This window comes from Pituophis catenifer, unplaced genomic scaffold (assembly GCF_029215685.1).
Source record: "Pituophis catenifer annectens isolate HBS135680 unplaced genomic scaffold, rPitCat1.0.hap2 SCAF_8, whole genome shotgun sequence".
Lineage (NCBI taxonomy): Eukaryota > Metazoa > Chordata > Lepidosauria > Squamata > Colubridae > Pituophis > Pituophis catenifer.
Genome location: NW_027256888.1, coordinates 11131808 through 11144081, shown reverse-complemented (window position 1 = coordinate 11144081; position 12274 = coordinate 11131808). Strand labels below are relative to the sequence as shown.

Sequence of the window (12274 nt, the reverse complement as noted above, 5' to 3'; positions counted from 1 at the left end):
CATTTCTGTTGTTGTTCAGCGAAGCTTCTCTTCAGTGAGTTTTGCCCCCCGTTCAACGACCTTCCTTGCCCCAGTTGAAACACCGCGGTGGATAAAATTAGTAATCCGGTTGTGAAGTGAATCTGTCTTCAGAGTAGAGTAGTATAGAATAGAATAGAATAGAATTAGAGTAGAAGAGAATAGAAGAGAATTAGAGTAGAAGAGAATAGAATAAAATAGAATCAGAGTAGAATAGAATAGAATTAGAATGGAATAGAAGTAGAATAAAGTAGAGTAGAAGAGTGGAATAGAATAGAATTAGAGTAGAGTAGCATAGCGTAGAGTAGAGTAGAGTAGAGTAGAGTAGAATAGAATAGAATAGAATAGAATAGAATTAGAATGGAATAGAAGTAGAATAAAGTAGAGTAGAAGAGTAGAGTAGAATAGAATAGAATTAGAGTAGAGTAGCATAGCATAGCGTAGAGTAGAGTAGAGTAGAGTAGAATAGAATAGAATAGAATAGAATAGAATAGAATTAGAATGGAATAGAAGTAGAATAAAGTAGAGTAGAAGAGTAGAGTAGAATAGAATAGAATTAGAGTAGAGTAGCATAGCGTAGAGTAGAGTAGAGTAGAATAGAATAGAATAGAATAGAATAGAATAGAATAGAATAGAATTAGAATGGAATAGAAGTAGAATAAAGTAGAGTAGAAGAGTAGAGTAGAATAGAATAGAATTAGAGTAGAGTAGCATAGCGTAGAGTAGAGTAGAGTAGAGTAGAATAGAATAGAATAGAATAGAATAGAATAGAATAAGGAATGGAATGGAATAGAATACAATGGGAATAGAATACTTTATTGCCACATGTACACTAATTGGCATACATTAAAATGAAATTACGTTACATTACAATTACGTCGAAATTACGTTGCGTACAATTTTCAAAGGGTCTCCACCTGTAATAGAAACATAAACATGACAAGATAAATAAATAAATAAATACAAAATTATGCATGCGCCCACATACAGGACACAGAGAAACAACACAGTCGAGTTCGGATGTATACATTCCACATTGACTTTGCTTGTTGGAAGGTAGCAAACATGACCCTGGGACACAGTAAAATTGTCCACTCTTTTTCATAGTCCTTCTACAGGTAGTCCTCGACCTACGACCACAATGGAGCCCAGCATTTCTGTTTTTCGGCGAGACAACTGTTAAGTGAGTTTTGCCTCATTCTACGACCTTTATTGACCCAGTTGTTAAGTGAAACACTGCAGTGGATAAGTTAGTAATCCGGTGGTTAAGTGAATTTGGCTTCCACATTGACTTTGCTTGTCAGGATCACACAGCAATGGTCATAAGTATGAGCCAGTTGCCAATCATCTGAATTTTGATTACATGATGATGGGGATGCTGCAAGGGTCGTAACTGTGAAAAACGGTCCTGAGTAACTTTTTTCAGTCTCGTTGTAAATTTTGAATGATCAGTAAATGAACTGTTGTAAGTGGAGGACTAACTATGAGTTGGAAGGGACCGCAGAGGTCTTCTAGTCCAACCCCCTGCTTGAGAAGGAGACCCTATATTATTTCAAATAAATGATCGTCCAGTCTCTTTTTGAAAAAACAGCTGTCATGTCACCCCTAGTCCATCTTTTCATTACGCTAGGCATGTCCAATTCCTGCAACCAGTTCATGTTTTAGCCTCCAGCCCCCTACTCATTTTTGTTACTGTTCTTGGCACTCTTTCCAGAGTCTCTAAAATAAGCCTCCCCCCGAAAATAAGCCCTCCCCGAAAATATTTAAATGCAGAGCTGGAAATCAGGTAAGACAGCAAGAGGAGCCCCATCTTGCTCCACGCGCCCCAAAATAATAAGACCTCTCCGAAAATAAGGCCAAGGCCTTATTTCGGGGTTCAAAAAAAATATAAGACAGGGTCTTATTTTCAGGAAAACACGGGTATTAAAGTTGGGGGGGGCAATCTGAAGTGATTTATCTTGGTCTGATTTTTCTACGGCTCAAAACAGTTTCATTTTAACAGGTGCGTAGACTTTTTATATCCTAGATCAGTGTTTCTCAACCTTGGAAGCTTGAAGATGGGTGGACTTCAATTCCCAGAATCCCCCAGCCAGCGCTGCTGGCTGGGGGATTCTGGGAGTTGAAGTCCACCCATCTTCAAGCTACCAAGGTTGAGAAACACTGTCCTAGATGGATGGATGGATGGATGTGGGTGGGTGACTGGATGGATGGATGGATACTTTCAAGATGCAGAGGAGAATAATCAGAACAAGAAGAGGGTCCATTTCCCGCTTCCCTGCAATGTACAGATTAGAATCTTGTGATCTGAAAATCAATGCATTATTTTGAGAAATAAAAAAAGGCGCCCGAAATCCTGAGTCATCAGCATGATGCGCGAGGAGAGTCACCTGGGCGCAATACGCGCGTCCGTATCATTCGCGGGCGGAAGCCTCTTTGGAAAAGCGGGAAGCGCCTCGATCTCTTGCCAGCCGCGAGAGACCCGAGCGGTTCGGCTTTTGCAAGATTTCGTTCGTCGCCTGAACTTCCAACGGGATCCCCCTTCCACCTGGATCCCCATTCCGCAGCATCGCGTAATAAAAGTCGTTCTGTGCGCTTCAATCGACTCCCCACCTGGAAACCAAGGCGAGGCATCAGTCGGTCGGTGGCGGTGGAAGGTGGCAGCGAAGGGAAAGATCCCGCGGGGGGATCGAGTGATTCGGGAAGCCATCCCCCACCATGTTTTCTTCCCAAGCGACCTCAAAGCTCCCTCTCCTTCCTCCCGGGGTGCTCTCTTGCCTGCTCAAGCCAGCCCGCGTCCCCGAAAAAGGGAGCCCGGGGCAGAAAGCGGAAAAGGGAAGGTGGGGTTTTTCGGCGTTGCTACAACCAAAAGGAGTGGGCTCTTTCCGCGCAGCCGTGGCGTCCCTGACATCCGAGCAAAGCAAACGTCAGTTTGTTTTAACAATCACTTGGGTATAAAACGCTCCAATCATAAGAGGAGGCTTGCAAGGACAAATCCCAGGCTGAGCCCGTTTGGAGGCCACCATCAGTTAAAGGACATCTCCTCGTTGGGACCTCCGGGGTGGCGAGAAGCCAAAGCCCCAAGAGGAAGAAATAGCCGCTGCTTCGTTGGAAAAGAAGCCCCCGCTTAGCCCTTTCTGTCGCCATCTCTGGCAGGCATGGCTGACACCTTGAGAAGACTGATCAACAATGAGACCTGCAGGATTTTGCAGGAGAAGCTGGAAAGTTGGTATAAAGACTATTACGTGAGTGTGTAAAAAAACGCAGCGTTGTCTTTCCAGAGGGCATCTAGGGACGAGGCTGGTGTGTGTGTGTGTGCGCGTGTATATCTGTGTTGAGTATCTAGCATCCTTTCTATTTTCTTTAACGCGATCGATGCAATATTATTTTCCCTTCCGGGGAAAGCAAGAGCAGGAAAGGAGGGTGGGAAATATATATATATATCGGGATAATAAGGTTCTAACGCGGCTGCCCGTGTACTGGTTACTGTTTTCCCGGGAAAACAGTTTTTAACAAATCTTAACGGGAAAGAAAAGCCCCGCCACAATCTGATTCGCGATTGGAGCTTTTGAGAAGCGAGTTCATGGCATGGAGATGGATCCGGGCTTTAATGGATCCTTGGAGACCCCTAGCGATTTCCCGGGAAAACAGTAACCAAGGACGCTGGATTTCAGCGCCAAGAAGGAGGGAGGGAGGGAACGTGGTTGGTTGCCACGGTTACGGAATGTAATGGTATATACTGTACCGACAACATCTCGGACCAGCGATTATTTGTAACTATTGATTACTCAAGTTTCTTTTCTTCCTCCCACGCCCCAGTTTGGCACGGATCGCGCTCGGTCGACCTTGGCTGATCTAAAAAGGCGACTTGGATGAGGAAAACATAGGATGAAATGGCTAATATGGGCTGGGCTGGAAAATTGGGGGTGGAAAAATCTCTCCCAGTGATACCAATGGAAACATCACTTTGGTACCCTTAGTAACTTTGTCTACATGGAGTTGTTCCTGAAGTCACCAGGTGGCAAATACTGAGCTCAGTTTGGATCAGATTTACACCCTTAGTTTATAGTTCCACAGGTGTGTCATTCCCCTCCTCCCCACTTTATTTATTTATTTTATTTATTTATTAGTTCGATTTATATGCCGCCCTTTTCCGGAGACTCAGGGCGGCTTACAATGCGTTAAGCAATAGCCTTCATACTTTTGTATATACCTGCTTAGTAGGGCTTTTACCCCTCCCAAGCGGTGTTCTTTTTTATACAAAGTCAGTTTATGGCCCCCACAATCCGGGTCCTCATTTTACCTACCTCGAAAGGATGGAAGGCTGAGTCAACCTTGAGCCTGGTAAGATTTGAACTTGCAGTAATTGCAGGCAGCTGGCAGCTAAGTACTACTTTAACAGCACTTAGTCCACTGCGCCACTTTAGCTTTTGCATTTCACATGGTTAGAATGATATCCTGCAAAAGCTTTTTAGGTTTTAGATTTTTATTCTGCTGAGCTCCAAGATGCTCAGACCAAAGTAACTTGGAAACCAGCTCTCCCCCCCCCAGCCACCTCTCCTTTTGTTCCTGCAACAATCTTCTGAGACGAACTGAGATACAGCAGCTATTCATGGTTAAGAATGAAATCTATTTATCATTTTTAATTTTCTTTATTAATATCCCATCTTTATTATTTACACAAAAAATTCAAGGTGCAAATATATCTAACGTTCCGTCCTTTTCTTATTTTTCCCACAACAACAAGCCTGTGAGGTTGGTTTGGGCTGAGCAAGTTTGACTGGCCCAAAGTTACCCAGCCTGCTTTCATGCCTGAGGGGACTAGAACTCACAGTCTCCTGGTTTCTAGTACCCGGCACCTTAACCACAGGTCCAGACAAGCTCTACCCCTGGAAGTAAATAGCAAATGGCTTAGCAACATCTGCAATTTCTATTACAATTTGTTATAATCCATTTTTTAAAAAAAATTTGTATGCCGCTCTTCTCCAGAGACTCAGGACGGCTTACAAGGCGTTAAGCAATAGCCTTCATACTTTTGTATATTTTATACAGTCAGCTTATTGCCCTCACAAACCGTGTCCTCATTTTACCTACCTTAGAAAGGATGGAAGGCTGAGTCAACCTTGAGCCTGGTGAGAATTGAACTCACAGTAATTGCAGGCAGCTGGAAGCTAAATACTACCTTTAACAGTAGCATTAGTCTGCTGCGCCACTCAGGCTCTTCTTAATGATTGCAATGTGATGTATATATTTGTCTTCAGGTCGACCCCAGAGAATGACTGTCAGAGCACATGACAAATCTGTGTTGCTCTACCAGGACCTATTCATTTTTTCCCCTTAGTAGTATTTTAATATTTTATTGATGAATATTAGGACCATTTCAGACTTCTGAATTCATGTGCATCTTTAGGGCAGCAATAGTTTGGGGATGTAATTTGTTTATTTTTTTTTAAATGAGGAAATTAAGGATTTGTTCACCCCTATCCAATTGCATCTCTAGTCTGATAGTTCAATGTATGGGCCGGTTGAATTGAAAGCAATTACACTGTGAAGTGTAGAACAGAGTAGAGTAGAGTAGAGTAGAGTAGAGTAGAATAGAGATAAGAGCCTTGATGGTACAGTGGTTAATGCACCCTGTTATTAACACAGCTGCCTGCAATTTCTGCTGGTTCGAATCTCTCCAAGGCTCAAGGTTGACTCAGCCTTCCATCCTTTTTAAGGTAGGTGAAATGAGGACCCAGTTTGTGGGGGCAATAAGCTGACTTTGTATAAAAAAAATATACAAAAGAATGAAGGCTATTGCTTAACACATTGTAAGCCGCCCTGAGTCTCCGGAGAAGGGCGGCATATAAATCAAATTAAAAAAAAAAAAAAAAAAAAAAAATAGAATAGAATAGAATAGAATAGAATAGAATAGAATAGAATAGAATAGAATAGAATAGAATAGATTCTTTATTGGCCAAGTGTGATTGGACACACAAGGAATATTCCTGATTTAATGTTTTATCTAAGAATCTACATTATGTCACACTTAATTTGATTCCCACCAGGTTTCCTGTCCCATTTGATTGTTTAAAAATTACAGGTAAATGGGAAGAAAAGCACGAACTTTGCATCAATACGTTTCAAAAGCCTTTGAAAGCCACAAAGTTAGTCATTTTATGAATGAGGGAGTCTCATAAAGTGCCCATTTGTGAGTTTGTCTATCACAGTTCCAAATATGCTGTGGGCAAAAAAAAAAAAAAAAATATTCTCCCTTTTTATGTATTATGTAGCACCACATGGAGTAACTGAGAAATAACATACATAAGATAAATGGAAAATTGTTTTATTTGTTAATGAAATTAATTAGTGTGAATGTACACTGATTTACTCTCTCTATTGTACTGTGTTATGATGCAATGGTTCACATCCCAGTCCTTTATTATAATAAACACTGCATACAAGATGCAAGGTGGTATTTTAGTAAACAAGGAAAACTTTCTTATGATCATTATGGCCAAAAGTAAGAAAAAAAATTAGCTCACCCTTCCCCACATTTATTACAATATACCCCCTGTCATTCCTACTCTGCAGAAGTGATGCTGTATGGTGTACAATTGTATTTCTGGCTCAGATTTGTTCTATTGCTAAGAATGACTGGTGAAGGAACAATATGGATAAAACTGGATTAATCAAGAACATTTACCTGATTTTCAGATTAACTCGTGTAATAAAAATTTGACTCGGTGCTGCGAAATCATGGAGCTGAACTCCATGATTCAGGGACAGCTGTTTTCGATTCTCAATCAAGCTTGTCAAGAAGGTGAGATTATCTAAAGGACTGCCTGAATATCTGGAAATATTGAATTTGTCAGACCTGAACTCCCTTCTTTTACACACACACAAAATATCCCTTCCTGTTTGGAATTGCCTGTGTCCTTAGGCATTATTTTAATAATTATTTAGCTCCTTGATTAGGACTTGAATTTTCCTCCAGTCTTAGATTATGAATCTTACTGTGGATTGCCCCCACATAATAATGATGACTTTACAAAAATAGGCAATATTTAAAATATGAAAAAGGTAAGATTTGACATAATCTTTTTTTACTGAAACTGTTGCAATCATTACAGGTAGTCCTCAACTTATGACACAATTGAGCCCAAAATGTATACTGCAAAGCAAGGCATTTGTTAAGTGAATTTTGCCCCATTTCACAATCTTTCTTGCCACAGTTGTTAAGTGAATCTGGCTACCCCTTTAACTTTGCTTGTCATAAGGTTGCAAAAGGGGAATCACATGACCCTGTTAGGACACTGACATATGAGTCAGTTGTCAAGAGCTGAATTTTCATCAGCTGCGTGACCTTGGGGGATGCTGCAACGTTCATAGGTGTGAAAAACAGTCAAGTCCCTTTTCTCAGTGCTGTAACTTCGAACTGTCATTAAACGAGGACTACCTGTAATGGGAAGAATGCATCTGATGCATTTGTAATGCCAACAAAAGCACTGATATTGTTGGGATATCGGTGAATTTTAGTTGTAAGTCACCATGCTCTTCCAGATTTAGTCTCTTCCTATTGGCCCCATAGTCATTTACTCAGCTCCCCCTTTTGACTCCCAACTCTTTGGATAATCCCATCACCCCTTGAGATTGATATTAAGCCTACTCTACATTGTACATGAATGGCACGTGTTTCTGAAATGGATTCATACCCAATCATTTAAAGCATTTTGTCATATATATTTTTAATTTATCAACTCAGGTGGCAATTATGAAGGTATGGAAATAATAAAATCTCGTCTCCTCCCATGGTTGGGTACTTGCTTTTCTAGCCCTTCGTCTGGAAGCACCCTGGACACATGTTCTTCTGTATTACAGGTAATTCTTTTATATATCTATAATTATATATATCTATATTTTGTGGCCCATCAGCGGCCTGTGCAGCTAGTAGCTGATTCCGACAGCGAGGAGACTGGTGTGGTGCTGCGCCAGCAGCCTGTGCAGTTGGCACTCGAGTCGGACAATGAGGAGGCTGGAGAAGATGTGGTGCCAGAGGCGGGGATTCAGCCAGGGCCTTCAGAACCTCCAGAAGCTTCCATGGGTGAAGAGGAAGAAGAGGAGGAGCCTCTTCTCGATGTACAGGCGCGCAGAGCTGCCAAAAGGCAGGAGTGGCTCCTCAGGAGGAGGTCTCCTCGAGAGTAAGGCTTGGGGCTAATTGGCCACTTCCTTAGCCTATTTAAGGACGGAGGACGACTGAGGCAATTTGCAGGGAACAACTTAGTTCACTCTCTTTCGTGTCTTGATCTTTTATCAGTTACCTGCAAATTGCTTCTGGGCTTTCTGCCAATCCTAGTAAGATTACGATTATTTATTCTTTGGAGTCTTGTAGGCTGTTAAGAAAGTTAATTAACAGCCTTTATTTGAAAAAGACTGATTTAATTTAGTAAACTAAGGTTTGTACAGACTTTGTGTGTGCTGTCATCAGTTTTTAAAAATGTGCTTGGGTGTTCAGACTTCAAATGTAGAATTTGAAACTGATTGCAAAAAAACATGTATGTTTATCTCTGGAGAAATTCTCATTGAAAACACAATTTTATAATGGATCTTCATTCTATCAAAGATTCTTGTATTGCAAAAGTCACTTTTTAAGTCATTTTGTTTGGCCAGTGAACACTTTATACATAGTTCTAGAAGTATATGTTATTCTAATGATATATATGGCTGTTTTATGGAAGAGTGATTTTTTATGGCCTCTGTGGTTTCATATTTATATATTTCTATTGAATATCTTAATGGGAAAAGCAATATTATAGTTGGGAAAATGGATTTGACAAGGATAGGTAAAATGTATGAAGCAGGAGAATAATTTCAAATGACAGAGGATCTTACTTAGATCAGGGCTGGGGAACGATGGCCCTTTTATGAGTTGTGGACTTCAACTTCCAGAATTCCTGAGCCAGCCAATTCTAGGAGTTGAAATCCACAAGTCATAAAAGGGCCATCGTTCCAGGGGTGAAATCCAGCAGGTTCTGGCGAACCAGTAGCGGAAATTTTGAGTAGTTCAGAGAACCGGCAAATACCACCTCTGGCTGGCCCCAGAGTGGGGTGCGAATGGAGATTTTGCAATATCCTTCTCCCAGGAGTGGGGAGGGAATGGGGATTTTGCAATATCCTTCCCCTGGAGTGGGGTGGTAATGGAGATTTTGCAGTTTCCTTTCCCTGCCACACCCACCAAGCCACGCCCACCAGGGAAGGATACTGCAAAATCTCCATTCCCACCTCACTCTGGGACCAGCCGGTTCTCCGAACTACTCAAACTTTCCGCTACCGGTTCTCCAGAACCTGCCGGATTTCACCCCTGGTTGCAATGCCTGGATGAAAAATCAATGCTGGTGATTGTGTTGCAACCTCACAACATCTGAATTTTTGCTTGGCCATCCTTGCACCCCGCATTAAAATTAATTCAAGATATCTGTATAATTCCTCCCAACATTTCTGGGATATATTCAAATGCCCCTTTCATGTATAATATTTGGACTCTGTATATCTGCTTGTAGGAATCCCTCGAGAAAGACAGACTGCTGAGGGAATTAAGCAGCGTTCGGAGCTTTGAAGTTGAACAGCTGGAAAAAGAACTGAGTGCCACACGGTTACGGCTGAATTTGGTGCAACAAGAGTAGGAAAAACCCCCCCTTTTTTTGTCCTTCTATAACTTGAAAATATTGAATCCTGTTGTATACAAATAACTTTGCAATTATTTACAAGCAGAGGACTTCCAGGTATGATGGGACACAGCAGGCAGGATTTTCAGCCAGTGTGGCTAGATTTTATTTTTTTAATCCTGTCTTTATTGTTTTTTTTAAATAACTCAGGATGGCAAACATACAGATAGTCTTTGACTTCCAACCATTCATTTAGCCACCAAAGTTATAATGGAACTAAAAAAAAGTTAGTTTCAACTGGTCCTCAAACTTATGACCATTGCGACTTCCTGTTTGCTGCTGGCCGCCGCCAGACGTTCCTTTGGGATCGTCAGCTTCCACTGCCTGTCAGAGCCGCCTTCACAACGGAACGGCGGCTCGAAAAAACTCCGTTTCCATGAGGAAACGGAGATAGAGCCGGCAGGGGTGGGTAGAACTCTCTGCAGAGTCCCAAAAGTTTTTTTTTTTCTTTTGGGACGGAGCGGATGAGATGCCCCATATCCCCAGCCGTCGCTCCGGGCTTTGGGAGACCTCTGCTAATGCAGAGCTAGGCGTCAAGAGCAAGCATGTGAATCTAACAGATTACTTAAAGAAAATGTGAGCTGGATCTGTAATACTGAACCGCAAGTATTCTACTTATCTTTTAAAAATAAAAAATAACTTAAGAGAGAAGAGGAAAGGAAAGGAGGGGAAAAAAGTTTTTTAAAATGGCGTTTGCAGCAGCTGGAGAAGAGGCAGAAAGGAAAAGTCTTTCCGTTTTCTATTATTACAATGTAGCGGAATAAATACCACTGGCTACATTTGTAGACAAAACCTCGCTCCTGTGTTTTTCTTTCTTTTTTCTTCCTGGAGACTTGATATTGTTGTTGACTGGAAAGAAGTCTTTTTTCTTGTTTTTTTTTCTTTTCTTTCTTTTTAACAAAGCCTGCCTGGGCGGAAACATGGCGCTGAGACTTACAAAGTCAGATAAACAAGAAGGGGGGGGGATTCCCTCACCCACAATTTAAAGGAACAAGTTTTAACTCTTCAGTCTCAGAAACCTGATTTTGATATAATAGAATTTCTCTTAGAGGAGATTGAAAGAAGGGATGAGATTGTGAATCAGCATCTTGAAGAATTTAAGCAGGAAATTAAAGAACTGGTAAAATCTAAGTTTGATTTTTTGGAGCAAAAAATTTTAAAAGTGGTTAATGGTTTTTCAAAATTTATGATACAGTTGGATACAAATACTAATTTACTAGAGTCTAAAATGGATGAAATTCAAGATAAATTGGACAATAGAATTCAAAAAATTGAAAATGATTTGATAAACACTCAGGATAATAGCTCAGAAGAAAAACCTAAAATGGATGCTGACCAAATGTCTGGTAATGTAGAAAATCTGCAACAGAGGATTGAAAAAGAGGTTCTCATGGTCCAATATAATTTTACAGAATATGCGATAAGACTGAGAGGTTTGCAGGAAAATAATAGAGATGATTTAAGGAAAATATCTTCTGAAATTCTAGCTGGGATTTTAAAGGTTCAACCTGAGGAAGTGTTTTGTAGGATTGACAGAGCTTTCAGAATAAATTCCTGGATTGCTAAGCAAAGGCAACTGCCTAGAGATGTGGTGATTTATTTTACGGACAAGGAAATTAGGAATAATATTGTGCAAAATTCCTTTAATTCTAATTTGCAATTGTATGGAAGAAAGATATGGATTTACAAGGAACTCCCACCTAAGATATTAGCAGAAAGGAAGAAATTTGGTTTTCTGGTGTCTGAGTTAAAAAAGAGAAATATCTCATATAGGTGGAACGCCCCAGTTGGTATTATACTGAGACATCAAGGAGAAAGATATCAGTTAGATACTATTGAAAGAGCGGAAGAATTTTATCAAAATAGGTTGAATATGAATTTAACTTCTTCAGGAATGATACAGGATAAACAGAAGGAGCTGGAAATAAAGGGAAAATATCGAATTACAGAGACTGTACCAGATAAATTGCCTTTGGATTTACCGGACACCCCAGCTGGATTATCTACAAATTTGAGAGAAGTGCCATCTGATTTTAATGTGATGACATATCAAGGCAAGCATGGAAACCAATTAGGGGATATACAAGGGATAAAAAAGAAACACGAGACACCAAAACAAAATCAATACGACCAATCTACAAAGCAGAATGAAGACCGACCAGTTGACACACAATCTGTAGAAAAGAAACCAGGATCGAAATCAAACCCACAAAAAGAAAACAAAAAAAGAAATAGGTTGTATAAAAATAGAAATTTCTAACTCAAGCAACAGTGAAGCCAGTGTCTTTAAAATATGAATGATTATGTGAAAACATAGAGGAGGCGACATATTGGTCTATATCATCCTGAGGATAGTGGCAGATCTCTGCATTGCCATAATTTTGGGACGTGGAAAGAGCCTCAAACTGATGGATTTGAATTATCTACTTTGATATTTCTTTTTGTGTTGATAAATATATTATAATTATCTTGAATCATAAGGCAAGAGAATTATGCTGGGGCATGCAGAAGATCCGGTTGTTACCCACTACGATGATGGAAATCAATAATCC

The 12274-nt window shown here is 40.5% G+C and overlaps 1 protein-coding gene across 4 annotated transcripts in view; it reads left to right on the top strand.

Moving 5' to 3' along the window:
- Positions 1-335: 335 nt before the first annotated feature.
- The window catches only part of SPATA18 (spermatogenesis associated 18), a 42394-nt gene continuing 30455 nt past the window's right edge, over positions 336-12274 (top strand). For 3 of the 4 annotated variants that reach the window (XM_070948655.1, XM_070948654.1, XM_070948653.1), the window contains exons 1-4: positions 336-1201; positions 6715-6820; positions 7763-7878; positions 9558-9676. In XM_070948655.1, coding sequence (XP_070804756.1) covers positions 6757-6820; positions 7763-7878; positions 9558-9676 — 299 coding nt within the window. In that variant the 5' untranslated portion in view covers positions 336-1201; positions 6715-6756. Of the gene's footprint in view, positions 1202-6714; positions 6821-7762; positions 7879-9557; positions 9677-12274 lie in introns of those variants that run through there. The other variant, XM_070948656.1, reaches the window with a different exon arrangement.